Here is a 15,592-nt window from a genome sequence, read left to right as displayed (position 1 = left end):
CAACTGCTCAGCCGCAAAGTGGTAGGCCACACAAGCTCACAGAATGGGACCGCCGAGTGCTGAAGTGTGTAGCGCGTAACAATTCTGTCCTCGGTTGGAACACTCACTACCAGAGTTCCAAACTGCATCTGGACACAACGTCAGCACAATAAATGTTTGTTGGGAGCTTCATGCAATGGGTTTCCATGGCTGAGCAGCCGCATACAAGACTAAGATCACCGTGCGCAATGCAAAACGTTGACTGGAGTGGTGTGAAGCTTGCTGCCATTGGACTTTGGAACAGTGGAATCTGCGTTTGGCGGACGCAAGGAGAACACTACATGCCCCAATGCATAGTGGCAACTGTAAAGTTTGGTGGCGGATGAATAATGGTTTGAGCTGAACCCATAAGTTCCAGTGAAGGGAAACTTTAACGCTACAGCATACAATGACATTCGAAACGACATTGCCCCCGTGCACAAAGCGAGGTCTGTACAGAAATGTTTTGTCGATTTTTGGTGTGGAAGAATGTGACTGGCCTGCACAGAACCTTGACCGCAACCTCAACGAACATCTTTGGGATGAATTGGACCGCCCACTGCAGGCTAGGCCTAATCGCCCAACGTCAGTGCCCGACCTCATGAATGGAAGCAAGTCCCTGCAGCAATGTTCCAGAATCTAGTGCAAAGCCTTCTCCACTCTTCAGGGGCCGTTATAGCAGCAAAGGGGGGACCAACTCCATATTTATACCCATGATTTTGGAATGAGCCGTTCGATGGGATGCCCCACATACTTTTGGCCATTGTGTGTATGTTCAGTTTTCAGTAAACCAGCCAGTTCTGACAGTCAGCAACCATTAAAAAAATGAATGTTTTTTAATTTTTTTTATTCTAACCAAACTCAATGGATTATTAACCTTGAGGTGAAGTGTAGGCCCTACATTGATATTTGGTCTGGAGATGAATTGAATCCATTGTTTTGAGGTCCATCTGAAGGGCTGTCATTAATGATAAAAGCCACACCAGTCAGATGAAGGGCTGTTCAAGCATTACTAAGAGCAAAAAAGCCAGAGTACACACCATGTTGGAAGTAATTCTAGTCCCGCCATGTTCAGCCTAACTGATCTCATTATGGTGTCCTTGTGACTGCCACTACTGTTGTAAAGAGCTGTGTAATTCTGTGTGGTCAGCTGTAGAGCCCTAGTTTAGTTACAGCGTTGACCTTGGTAGAGGGACATTACTACCTAAAGCCTGTTGATGTTGCCTCACTGTAAAAGTTTGGCTTACTCTGTTGGTTTTAAGTTGACTCTCCTGGTTGCTGGCTTTGGGGCTTTTTATGACTGCCTGAAACATAAATCTAGGGGAAACATGCATTGTGATACTCTTAAATATTAATTAGAAATGCTGCCGTCTAACAACTTAACTATAGTCGAACAACGGGTTAAAAAGTTATGTAACAAGAAGGCACGCTAGCTTGGCTTGTCTCATCAAAATTCAATCATTTGTAATCCTTCCTCGAACACTGTAGCCAATAGGTAAATACAGCAAGGTTAGTTTCAATCGAGATGTGTTAAGGTACATCATGTGGGTTATGATGTACAGTGCTAAGAGTCATGGGTAAAACTGAAGGTGTTAATCTTTTCAGCTTTGTTAGGCTAAGTAAACATACGTGATATTGGAATTCATGGGGAGACGGTAAACCATTGATTAAAGCGTATTTGTTTCAAACAATTCAAAGCAAGTTGTCTTTTCATAGTTCAATGTCAGTCTGTTGCCAGTGGCAACATTGCTTCTGGATTGCACTTTTGTGCATGTATTTGAGTGGGCTGCAGATTCTCGTGTGTGTATTAAACTGTCGTACCCTGAGTATCGAACCATTTTGCAGTTGTGACATCAAGAGCTCAGTCTGTTCCTACCAATAAAATATTGATTTTAAAATGCAACAAATAGGCCTAGTCTTGTGTACAGAAATGCATACATTAATTGACTTATCAATTTTGATGTTTGTTTGGAATAGTAACATGTAATGGTAAATTAGAACGTGCTGGTTATCAAGGCTTAGACATGACTGTAACATATTAAGATTTTGACGGTGTTTCTGCGCTGGTGTTATGAGCAGTCGCAAAGGTTGTGACTTCACGATAAGAGCCAATGTTTGCTGATTGCGTGTTTGCACTAAACTGAGTAGCACTTGATACATGTACATTGAGCAAAAATTTAAATGCAACATGTAAAGTGTTGGTCCCATGTTTCATGAGCTGAAATAAAAGATCCCAGAAATGTTCCAGACAAACAAGAAGCTTATTTCTCCCCCCAAAAATGTGACATTTGTTTATCGCTACCAAGATAATCCACCCACCTGACAGCTTTGACATATCAAGAATCTGCTTAAACGGCATCATCAATAAACAGGGGGACCTTGTGCTGGGGACAATAAAAGGCCACTAAAAATTTGCAGTTTTGTCACAACGCAATGCCGCAGAAGTATAAAGTTTTGAGGGAGCGCGCAATTGGCATGCTGACTACAAGAATGTCCTGTTGAATGTTAATTTCTCTACCATAAGCTGCCTTCAATGTCGTTTTAGAGAATTTGGCAGTGCCTCCAACCGGCCTCACAATCGCATAGCACGTGTATGGCATTGTGTGGGCGAGCAGTTTGCTGATAACGTTGTGGGAAAAAATGCCCCATGGTGGGGTTATGGTATCGGCAGGCATAAGCTAGACGACGAACACAATTGCATTTTACCGATGGCAATTGGAATGCGCAGAGATGCCTTGATGAGATCCTGAAATCTGTCGTGCCATTCATCTGCAGCCATCACCTCATGTTTCAGCATGGTGAAGCACGGCCCAATGTCACACTGCTCTGTACAACATTCCTGGAAGCTGAAAATGTCAGTTCTTCCGTGGCTTGCATACTCATACACCCATTGAGCATATTTGGGATGCTCTGGATCGGCGTGTACGACAGCGTGTTCCAGTTCCCTCCAATATCCAGCAACTTCGCACAGCCATTGAGGAGTGGGACAACATTCCACAGGCCACAATCAACAGCCTGATCAACTCTATGCGAAGGAGATGTCGTGCTGCATGAGGAAAATGGTCACACCAGATACTGGCTGGTTTTCTGATCCACACCCCTACCTTTTTTTTTTAAGGTATCTGTGACCAACAGTTGCATATCTGTATTCCCAGTCATGTGACATCCATAGATTGGGGCCTAATGAATTTATTTTGGACTGATTTTTCATTGTATGAAATGTAACGGTCTTTGAAATTGTTGCATCTATTTTTGGTCAGTGATTTTATTTATTTAAATTGTTTTTATTTTTTTTTAACACTTCCACTGCTTTTGAGAGGTTTCCTTTTTCCCGTCATGCTTAACTTTGTCTTCTGGTTACAGTTATGGCAGTTAACTTCTTGGGGCTATGTGGGACGCTAGCGTGCCACCCGTGGTGCACCCTATCAACAGCAGGTGCATTTCAAGAGCGGCAAATTTGAAAACAAATAAATGTCAAAATTCAAATTTTTCAAACATACAACTATCTTACACCCTTTGAAAGATAAACATCTCCTTAATCTAACCACGTTGTCCGATTTCAAAAAGGCTTTACGGCGAAAGCATAAAGTTAGATTATGTTAGGAGAGTACATTGACAATAGCTGTGTGTAATGTTTTGTCAATTCAAAGACAGGCGTCACCAAAACCATAAAACCAGCTAAAATGATGCACTAACCTTTAACAATCTCCATTAGATGACACTCCTAGGACATTGTTAGACAATAAATGCATTTTTAGTTCTATCAAGTTCATATTTATATCCAAAAACAGCGGTTTACTATGGCGTTGATGTTCAGGAAATCGTTTCCCTCCAATAACCGGCAGTCAAGTCAGCACCACAAATTAAATAATTAAAATTAGAAAACATTGGTAAAATATTATATTGTCATTTAAAGAATTATAGATTTACATCTCTTGAATGCAATCAACTTGCCAGATTTAAAAATAACCTTACTGGGAAATCACACTTTGCAATAATCTGAGCACTGCGCCCAGAAAAATACGCTTTGCTATACAGACAAACGGCCATGTTGGAGAGATCTCGAAAATACTATGTAAATAATCCATTACCTTTGATTCTCTTCATCAGATGTCACTTCCAGGAATCCCAGGTCCATAACGAATGTAGTTTTGTTCAAAAAAGCTCATCATTTATGTCCAAAAAGCTCCGTGTTAGCACATGATCTAAGCCAGCCGGACTTCTCGTCATGAACGAGGGGAAAAAATACATTTACGTTCGTTCAAACATGTCAAACGTTGTATAGCATAAATCATTAGTGCCTTTTTTAACCAGAACATGAATAATATTCAAGGTGGACGAATGCATTCTCTTTTATAACGTATTGGAACGAGGGTACCCAACATGAACTCGCGCGCCAGAGTCTAATCGGCCATCACCGTTCCATGGCTCTTGTTCGGTCAGATCTCACAGTAAAAGACTCAAAACACTTTGTAAAGGCTGGTGACATCTAGTGGAAGCAATAGGAAGTGCCAAAACATTAATCAACCCCTGTGTGTTTCAATGGCATAGGCTTAAAGGTAATTCAACACATCAGGTATCCACTTCCTGTCAGAAAATGTCTCAGGGTTTTGCCTGCCAAATGAGTTCTGTTATACTCAGACACCATTCAAACAGTTTTAGAAACTTTAGGGTGTTTTCTATCCATATATAATAAGTATATGCATATTCTAGTTACTGGGTAGGATTAGTAACCAGATTAAATCGGGTACGTTTTTTTATCCAGCCGTGAAAATACTGCCCCCTAGCCCCAACAGGTTAAAGATGGTTTCTTTTTTTTAAACTAGGTGATGTTTCCATTTTCTGACTACATTGATGTTTTTTGTGTGTGTGTGTGTGTGTATATATATATATATTTTTTTTTTTAAATACCATAGTCTCCAGAGGGAGATCTGTCGTGCTTTGTTGGACTGGACCTTCCTCAGATTTCGACTGTGGGGAAATGTATCCACTTTGATTATTAGTGATTTGATGTAGTAGGCTTGGCTATACCTGACTTGTTGTGGTTATAACCTGGTTTATGGTTACAAAGACCTGACTGTAGCCTGATTTTGCTTGATCACATGAGACACAATGTAATTTGAATGACATCAGATTGGGGGGATTTTAGTGCTTTGTGAGCTACTTGATCATCGGTTAGTGAATGTGTCATCATAATTAAAGCGGTGGCTCTATATCTGGTGAGCTTCAGATGTAAGCTGTACTGTGCATCTCTATGGATTTTACTCTGACGCATCCCATCCATTCAACTAATTATCATTACTCATGCTTGTTGTTCCTGTTTGCGTGGCCTGATTTTTCTTGACTCTTAACTCCATACAGATATTTCCTCCGTCTCATTTCTGCTCCTTCCTAAAGATGACTTACTTATTATGACCTCCCCTCTCCCAACAATTAAGTGATTTCTCTCCCCCCCACTGGCTTGCTTTTGTGCCGTTGAATCTAACATACCGTACTTTTTGTGTCCCCATATTTGCAGACGGCAACTCCAAACTAACATGGCAGTCAGACTGTGCGACGTGGCTTCTCTGCTTAGAAGTGGTTCGTGGGCGGCAGAGCCTTGGACTGGGGTTGGTGGCACTTCTTCTTCTTTAATTCATTTGGCCGATTTTTTTATTTTTATTTATTTTTTATTTTATTAATTTTTTTTAAATGCTCATCGTCTCAGGCCATACCAATGACTGACTAGCTCTCACCAATTTTGCCAGAACTGTCTTTTGTGTTCAATATTAGGCTAATTTACGGTGCTATTCCATTTTGGTTACGAGAAACTTGTAGTAGTCTGTCCATTTTGGTATGGTCTAAAACTGTCACTTTGATAATGACTGTCTAAATGTATGCACTTAAAGTAGTATAGCATTTGAAATACTTGTAGGGAGATGTAGTTTTTGTAGGAGAAGTATGACATCCTATCCTGTAGTACTTTTTGTTTTTGTAGTGCCAGTATTCTCATGGTTGTAGTCTAGCAACTATTTGTATTCACAACACTGACTTGAATGATGGAGATGACCTACTGAATTTAACGGTCCGTTAGGGCTGGGGATTGCCAGGGACATCACGATACTTAGGTGCCGATAGGATATATTTTGCAGTTCTATATGTATTGCGATGTAACGTTCCAAACATATTGCTCACTAGGTCTGCTGCAGAGAGACGTGAGATTTGAGAAAATGTGCTTTTGATGAGTCATGGAAATAAGTGCTGAGAAAATGTTGGCTCACTACTTACAAAGGAGTTGGAGAACAAGCTATTGGATGAAAAATAGCAGTTTTGGCGCAGTTACTGCCAACTAGTGTTGGCTAACGCAACCTCGCAAAAACAAATCCATCCTTGGAGTCAAAGTAGCGATATTTTGGCCAAAATAATATTGTGGTATGCCCCTTTTGTTAAAAAATTATAATTACATTTCCCCCCCCAATCATTGCTATATATACAGTGGCCAAAAATATTGCCACCCTTCAAATTTTTTCAAATAATGCCCCATTTCTATCAGAAAACGGTTTAAATTAACCATCTTTTGGTGTACACATACAGTTGAAGTGGAAAGTTTACATACACTTAGGTTGGAGTCATTAACTCAATTTTCAGCCACTCCACAAATTTCTGGTTAACAAACTATAGTTTTGGCAAGTCAGTTAGGACATCTACTTTGTGCATGACACATGTAATTTTTCCAACAATTGTTTAGACCGATTATTTCACTGTATCACAATTCCAGTGGGTCAGAAGTTTACATACACTAAGTTGACTGTGCCTTTAAACCGCTTGGAAAAATTCCAGAAAATGATGTCATGGCTTTAGAAGCTTCTAGTAAGCTAATTGACATAATTTGAGTCAATTGGAGGTGTACCTGTGGAGGTATTTCAAGGCCTACCTTCAAACTCAGTGCCTCTTTCCTTGACATCATGGGGAAATCAAAAGAAATTGGGAGCAATTTCCAAACGCCTGAAGGTACCACGTTCATCTGTACAAACAATAGTACGCAGGTATAAACACCATGGGACCACGCAGCCTTCATACCGCTCAGGAAGGAGACGCGTTCTGTCTCCTAAAGATGAACATACCTTGGTGCGAAAAGTGCAAATCAATCCCAGAACAACAGTAAAGGACCTTGTGAAGATGCCGGAGGAAACGGGTACAAAAGTTTCTGTATCCACAGTAAAACGAGTCCTATATCGCCATAATCTGAAAAGCCGCTCGGCAAGGAAGAAGCCACTGCTCCAAAACCGCCATTAAAAAAAATCCAGACTACGTTTGCAACTGCACGTGGGGACAAAGATCGAGCTTTTTAGAGAAATGTCCTCTGGTCTGATGAAACAATAGAACCGTTTTGTGGAAAAAGGGGGAGGCTTGCAAGCTGAAGATCACCATCCCAACCGTGAAGCACGGGGGTTGCAGCATCATGTTGTGGGGTTGCAGCATCATGTTGTGAGGTGCTTTGCTGCAGAAGGGACTGGTGCACTTCACAAAATAGATGGCATCATGAGGCAGGAAAATGATGTGGATATATTGAAGCAACATCTCAAGATATCAGTCAGGAAGTTAAAGCTTGGTCGCAAATGGACAATGACCCCAAGCATACTTCCAAAGTTGTGGCAAAATGGCTTAAGGACAACAAAGTCAAGGTATTGGAGTGGCCATCACAAAGCCCTGACCAGAGGACATTTCTCCAAAAAGTACGATCTTTGTCCCCATGTGCAGTTGCAAACCGTAGTCTGGCTTTTTTATGGTGGTTTTGGAGCAGTTCAACTTCAGGTTGTCGATTTTATAGGACTTGTTTTACTGTGGATAGTTTTGTACCTTTTTTTTCTCTACAGCATCTTCACAAGGTCCTTTGCTGTTGTTCTAGATTGATTTGCACTTTTCACACCAAGGTATGTTCGTCTCTAGGAGACAGAACGCGTCTCCTTCCTGAGCAGTATGACAGCTGTGTGGTCCCATGGTGTTTATACTTGCATACTATTGTTTGTACAGATCAACGTGGTACCTTCAGGTGTTTGGAAATTTCTCCCAAGGATGAACCAGACTTGTGGTCTACAATAATTTTCTGAGGTCTTGGCTTATTTTTCATTTGATTTCCCCATGTCAAGCAAAGAGGCACTGTTTGAAGTTATGCCTTGAAATACATCCACAGGTACACCTCCAATTGACTCAAATGATTAGCCTATCAGAAGCTTCTAAAGCTCTTGTGATTTGCACAAAGTAGATGTCCTAACTGACTTGCCAAAACTATAGTTTGTTAACAAGAAATTTGTGGAGTGGTTGAAACACTTAGGTTGGAGTCATGAAAACTCGTTTATGTAACCTTCCGACTTCAAATGTGTGTGCATTCTTACATTACAACCTTATTCTAAAATGGATGAAATATTTTTTTCCCGTTCAATCCACACACACTACCCTATAATGACAAAGCGAAAACGGGTTTAAAGTTTTTGCACATTTTTAATTTTTTTTAATGAAAAATAAACCTTTTATATTTAAGTATTCATACCGTTTGCTATGAGACTTGAAATTGAGCTCCGGTGCATCCTGTTTTCATTGATCATCCTTGATGATTCTACAACTTGGAGTCCACCTGTGGTAAATTCAATTGTTTGGACATGATTTGGAAGGTCCCACAGTTGACAGTGTATGTTAGCGCAATAACCAAGCCATGAGGTTGAAGGAATTGTCCGTAGAGCTCAGACATGATTGTGTCGAGGTACAGATCTGGGGAAGGGTACAAAAAAATGTCTGCAGCATTTGATGGTCCCCAAGAACACAGTGGCTTCCATTCTTAAATGGAATTTTGGAACCACCAAGACTATTCCTAGAGCTGGCCGCTCGGCCAAACTGCGCAATCAGGGAAGTAGGGCCTTGGTCAGGGTGTGACCAATAAATTATAGTCACTCTGACAGTTCCTCTGTGGAGATGGGAGAACCTTCCAGAAGGAGAACCATCTCTGCAACACTCTACCAATTAAGCCTTTATGGTAGTGACCAGACGGAAGCCACTCCTCAGTAAACAGCACATGACGGCCCGCTTGGAGTTTGCCAAAAGGCACCTTAATAAAACACTTTTTTAATATATACTGGGCTAGTCAGTTAAGAACAATGACAGCCTCCTCTGGCCAAACCTGGACGACGCTGGGCCAATTGTGCGCCACCCTATGGGACTCCCAATCACGGCCGGTTGTGATGGCCTGGATTCAAACCAGGGTGTCTGTAGTGACGCCTCTAGCCCTGAGATCTAGTGCCTTAGGCCGCTGCGCCACTCGGGAGCCCTAAAGGACTGTCAGACCATGAGAAACAAGATTCTCTGGTCTGATGAAACCAAGTTGGAAGTCATTGGCCTGAATGCCAAGCGTCACGTCTGGAAGAAACCAGACACCGCACATCACCTGGCCAATACCATCCCTACCGTGAAGCATGGTGGCAGCATGCTGTGGGGATGTTTTTCAGCTGCCAGGACTGGAAGACTTGTCAGGATCGAGTGAAAGATGAACGGAGCGAAGTACAGCGAGTTCTTTGAAAACCTGCTCCAGGGTGCTCTGGACCTCAGACGGGTGAAGGTTCACAATGACCCTACGCACCCAGCCAAGACAACACAGGAGTGGGTAGTCACTGAATGTCCTTGGGTGGCCCAGCCAGAGGCCGGACTTGAACCCGACCAAACATCTCTTGAGACCTGAAACATAGCTGTGCAGCGATGCTCCTCATCCAACTGACAGAGCTTGAGAAGATCTGCAGAGAAGAATGGGAGAAACTCCCCAAATACAGGTGTGCCAAGCTTGTAGCGTCATACCCAATAAGACTCGAGGCTGCCAAAGGTGCTTCAACAAAGTACTGAGTATTTTATTTAAAAAAATATATATATATTTGCAAAAAATTCTTAACCTGTGTTGTTATTGTGTGTAGATTGAGGGGGAAACTATTTAATCTGTTTAAAATAAGGCTGTAACCTAAAAATGTTAAAAGTCAAGGGGTCTGAATAGTGTTTATGCATACATACTAGACAAAAAATATAAATGCAACAATTTAAAGTTACAGTTCATATACATAAATTGGTCAATTGAACTTTCCTTAGGCACTAATCTATGGATTTCACAACTGGGTATGGGTGCCATAGACCCACCCACTGGGGAGCCAGGCCCAGCCAATCAGACGATCCCACAGGTGAAGCCAGATGTGGAAGTCCTGGGCTGGCTTGGTTACACGCGGTTGTGAGTCTAGTTGGATGTACTGCCAAATCCTCAACCACATTGGAGGCAGTTTTTGGTAGAGACATGAACATTAAATAAAGTCATCCAACAGCTCTGGTGGACATTTCTGCAGTCTGCATGCTAATTGTACACTCCCTCAACTTGAGACATCTGTGGCATTGTGTTGTGAGACAACTGCACATTTTAGTGACCCTTTGTCCCCATCACCGGGTGCACCTGTGTAATGATCATGCTGTTTAATCAGCTTCTTGATATGCCACACCTGTCAGGTGGATGGATTATCTTGGCAAAGGAGAAATGCTCACTAACAAGGATGCAAACACATTTATGCACAACATTTGAGAGAAATAAGCATTTCGTGCGTATGGAACCTTTATGGTATCTTTCAGCTCATGGGACCAACACTTTACATGTTGCATTTATTCTTGTTGTGCGTGTATCTATATATCCATCTCTACATGACCAAAAGTATGTGGACACCTGCTCGTTGAACATCTCATTCCAAAATCATGGGCATTAATATGGAGTTACTCCCCCCCCTTTGCTGCAATAACAGCCTCCACTCTTCTTCTGAGTAGGCTATCCACTAGATGTTGGAATACTGCTGCGGGGACTTGCTTCCATTTACCTACAAGCATTAGTGAGGTCGGGCACTGATGTTGGGAGATTAGGCATGGCTCGCAGTCGGCTTTCCAATTCATCCCAATGGTGTTCGACGGGGTTGAGGTCAGGGCTCTGCAGCCCAGTCAAGTTCATCCACACCGATCTCGACAAACCATCTAGTATGTCACTTTTGGGGCGGCAAGTAGCGTAGTGGTTAGAGTGTTGGCCAGTAAACGAATCCCCGAGCTGACAAGGTTAAAATTTGTCATTCTGCCCCTGAACAAGGCAGTTAACCCACTGTTCCCCGGTAGGCCGTCATTGTAAATAAGAATTTGGTCTTACTGACTTGCCTAGTTAAAGGTAAAATAATTTTAGGTAATTTAAATGTCTGTATGGACCTTGTTTTGTCATGCTGAAACAGGAAAAGGCCTTCCCTAACTGTTGCCACAAAGTTGGAAGCACAGAATCATCAGGCATGTCTTTTTATGCTGTCGTTAGGATTTCCCTTCACTGGAACTAAGGGGCGTAGCCCGAACTATGAAAAACAACCCCAGACCATTATTCCTCCTCCACCAAACTTTACAGTTGGCACTATGTATTGGGGCAGGTAGTGTTCTCCTGGCATCCGCCAAACCCAGATTTGTCTGTCAGTGTTAGATGGTGCAGCGTGATTCATCACTCCAGAGAACGCATTTCCACTGCTCCAGAGTCCAATGGCGGCGAGCTTTACACCACTCCAGCCAATGCTTGGCATTGTGCATGGTGATCTTAAGCTTGTGTGCGGCTGCTTGGCCATGGAAACCCATTTCATTAAGCTCCCGACGAACAGTCCTTGTGCTGATTTTGCTTCCAGAGGCAGTTTGGGACTTGGTAGTGGGTGTTGCAACCAAGGACAGACTATATTTTTACGTGCTTCAGCACTCTGCGGTCCCAATCTGAGAGCTTGTGTGGCTCCTAGACCAGGGCTCCCCAACCCTCTTCCTGGAGATCTACTGTCCTGTGGGTTCAGTCCGATCCTAATTTAACACACTTGATTCTACTAATTAGCTGCTCAACAAGACCTTAACTAGCTGAATCAGATATGCTAAATTAGAGTTGGACTGAACCTACAGAACAGTAGATCTCCAGGAAGAGGTTTGGGCAGCCCTGTCCTAGACGTAACCTCACTTACGGTAGACCGGGCAGCTCTCGCAGGGCAAAAACTTGACACTGACTTGTTGGGAAGGTGGAATCCTATGACGGTGCGACATTGAAAGTCACTGAGCTTTTCAGTAAGGCCATTCTACTGCCAATGTAGAATGGCAGCCCCTCGGCACCTCTGATTCAGAGGTTGGGCAAAATGCGGATGACACACATCCCCCTGTCACTGTCACTCAATCAGGCAGGCACAGGTGCCAGTTCTCCGGTAGATTACTGTTCGCTTCCAAATTGCTATCTGCAAAACGCTAGTTACTCTTAGCAAGTTGCACATATGCAATTCTGGTTAAGAAACTTTAGCTCTAATACAGTGGTGGTATACCTACATCTGCATATTTATGCTACCGCATGTTCTGAATCGGACAGGAATGTGAAGATTTTGTCTGAGTATTCAAATGTCACTACTGTCCCCTGGGAAACACTATTCCAATCATATAATTGTTTTATTACTATGATTCTAACAGTTCACCTAAAGTTTTTTTGAAAATCTCAATGGCAATATTTGGTTAAAAAAAATTGCAATTAGTTGCAAACAGCCTATTGTGCAACCCTACAGCAGTGCAGATTGTGATTTCTGCCAGCTTGATATCTGCTTGACATTACAATGAAGAGTTTCTCTTCTCATTGGCCTTTAAGAGGAAAGGACCGCAGCCTGCAGTAACCATTTTGGTTTTACGGTTTAGTCATTTAGCAGACGCTCTTATCCAGAGAGACTTACAGTAGTGAATGCATACCTTTTTTTTTTTTTTTTTCTCCGTACTGGTCCCCCGTGGGAATCGAACCCACAACCTTGGCTTTGCAAACTCCATTCTCTACCAACTGAGCCACACGGGACTGTGGTTTCCCTTAACTTATCTAGGGCCAGACCTACATAACAGCCAGTGGAATCCTGTGGTGCGTTATTCAAATACCTTAGAAATGCTATTACTTCAATTTCTCAAACATATGACTATTTTACACCATTTTAAAGACAAGACTCTCGTTAATCTAACCACACTGTCAGATTTCATAAAGGCTTTACAACGAAAGCAAAACATTAGATTATGTTAGCAGAGTACCCAGCCAGAAATAATCAGACACCCATTTTTCAAGCTAGCATATCACATAAACCCAAACCACAGCTAAATGCAGCACTAACCGTTGATCTTCATCAGATGACAATCTTAGGACATTATGTTATACAATACATGCATGTTTTGTTCAATCAAGTTCATATTTATATCAAAAACCAGCTTTTTTACATTAGCATGTGACGTTCAGAACTAGCATACCCCCCGCAAACTTCCGATGAATTTACTAAATGACTCACGATAAACGTTCACAAAAAACATAATTATTTTAAGAATTATAGATACAGAACTCCTCTATGCACTCGCTATGTCCGTATTTTTTTTTTTTTTTTTTTCTTTTTTTTTTAAATAGCTTTTCGGTGAAAGCACATTTTGCAATATTCTAAGTAGATAGCCCGGCATCACAGGGCTAGCTACTTAGACACCCACCAAGTTTAGCCCTGACCAAAGTCAGATTTACTATAAGAAAAATGTTATTACCTTTGCTGTCTTCGTCAGAATGCACTCCCAGGACTTCTACTTCAATAACAAATGTTGGTTTGGTTCAAAATAATCCATAGTTATGTTCAAATATCCTCTGTTTTGTTTGTGCATTCAGGACACTATCCGAATGGTAAAGAAGGGTGACGCGCACGACGCATTTCGTGACAAAAAAATTCTAAATATTCCATTACCGTACTTCGAAGCATGTCAACCGCTGTTTAAAATCAATTTTTATGCCATTTTCCTCGTTAAAAAACGCGATAATATTCCGACCGGGAATCTGTGTTTAGGTTCAAAGACGAACGAAAATAAAAACATGGGGTCGACTCGTGCACGCGCCTCAGCCCATTGTCCTCTGATAGACCACTTAACCAAGGCGCTAAAGTTTTTCAGCCAGCGGCTGGAATTACATCATTCAGCTTTTTCCCGGGTTCTGAGAGCCTATGGGAGCCGTAGGAAGTGTCACCTTACAGCAAAGATCCTAAATGTTGAATAAACAGAGCCAAGAAGCCCAAGGAATGGTCAGAGAGGGTACTTCCTGTTTGGAATCTTCTCAGGTTTTTGCCTGCCATATGAGTTCTGTTATACTCAGACACCATTCAAACCGTTTTAGAAACTTTAGGGTGTTTTCTATCCAAAGCCAATAATTATATGCATATTCTAGTTTCTGGGCAGTAGTAATAACCAGATTAAATCGGGTACGTTTTTTTATCCAGCCGTGTAAATACTGCCCCCTATCCCTAACAGGTTAACACGTCTCAACTTTGCACTTATTCAAAGGAAGTCAAAGTACCTCTCTCATATTTGAGATGCCATATGAAGGATGGGTTAGTTAAAAGGATCTATTTATTTTAATTTTTTTCTGACAAGTCTTGACCAGGGCCAACTTAAAACTGTAATTATGGAACCAGGAAGTTGATAACTTGATTACAGTAACACATTGCACTTTTCATGCTCTTTAGTAAGGTCCCATCCCTGTAACACGAAGGGAAATAACACATTGCTGCAGCATCCTGAAAGTTTATTTAACTTCTGCTATAGTCTAAGAAGGGGAAATTTATATAAGCCCTAGGCAGAGGGTACAAATAGTTTTCGCCCCTCTGGAAGCTTCTTTCTCAGAACTAAGGATCCAAATAATGTTTTCCGCGTGTTATTTTACACATTCAAGTGTCTCACTGCTTTGCTCTCACACTCTTCTGAACCCTTACCCAATTCGATCGACATGATGTACCCTATGTCTACCTCATATTTCTGAACAGCTGAAATAACCTGGTGGCGATTTTGAACGAACAATCATATTTTATTACTGTTCAAAAGTTTGAGGTCACTTAGCAATGTCCTTGTTTTTTGAAAGAAACTAAAGGTCTTGTACAGCGCTGTGTACTACTCCCTTCACAACAGAGGAAACTGTCTCTAACCTGAGTGGGAGGCCCCGGTGCACAACTGAGGCCAGCATCCCGGAGCTTCCTCTTCACTGTTGACGTTGAGACTGGTGTTTTGCAGGTACTATTTAATGAAGCTGCTAGTTGAGGACTTGAGGCATCCGTTTCTCAAACTAGACATTCTAATGTACTTGTCCTCTTGCTCAGTTGTGCACCGGGGCCTCCCTCTCTTTCTACTCAGGTTAGAGCCAGTTTGTGCTGTTCTGTGAAGGGAGTAGTACATAGCGTTGTATGAGATCTTTAGTTTCTTGGCAATTTCTCACATGGAATAGCCTTCATTTCTCAGAACAAGAATAGACTGACGAGTTTCAGAAGAAAGTTATTTGTTTCTGGCCATTTTGAGCCTGTTATTGAACCCACAAATGCTGATGCTCCAGATACTCAACTAGTGTAAAGAAGGCCAGTTTTATAGCTTCTTTAATCAGGAACAACAGTTTTCAGCTGTGCTAACGTCATTGCAAAAGGGTTTTCTAATGATCAATTAGCCTTTTAAAATGATAAACTTGGATTAGCTAACACAACGTGCCATTGGAAAACAG

General features: G+C 41.8%; 1 protein-coding gene across 6 annotated transcripts in view; it reads left to right on the top strand.

Moving 5' to 3' along the window:
- The window catches only part of elavl2 (ELAV like neuron-specific RNA binding protein 2), a 62,367-nt gene that overhangs the window by 20,225 nt on the left and 26,550 nt on the right, over positions 1–15,592 (top strand). For 5 of the 6 annotated variants that reach the window (XM_014206449.2, XM_014206452.2, XM_014206447.2 and 2 more), the window contains one exon: positions 5,537–5,627. The exons of the other annotated variant lie outside the window; for it this stretch is intronic. In XM_014206449.2, coding sequence (XP_014061924.1) covers positions 5,556–5,627 — 72 coding nt within the window. In that variant the 5' untranslated portion in view covers positions 5,537–5,555. Of the gene's footprint in view, positions 1–5,536; positions 5,628–15,592 lie in introns of those variants that run through there. 6 annotated transcript variants of the gene reach the window in all.

This window comes from Salmo salar, chromosome ssa07 (genome assembly GCF_905237065.1).
Source record: "Salmo salar chromosome ssa07, Ssal_v3.1, whole genome shotgun sequence".
NCBI classification, from domain to species: domain Eukaryota; kingdom Metazoa; phylum Chordata; class Actinopteri; order Salmoniformes; family Salmonidae; genus Salmo; species Salmo salar.
This window is presented reverse-complemented; position numbering and strand designations above follow the sequence as displayed.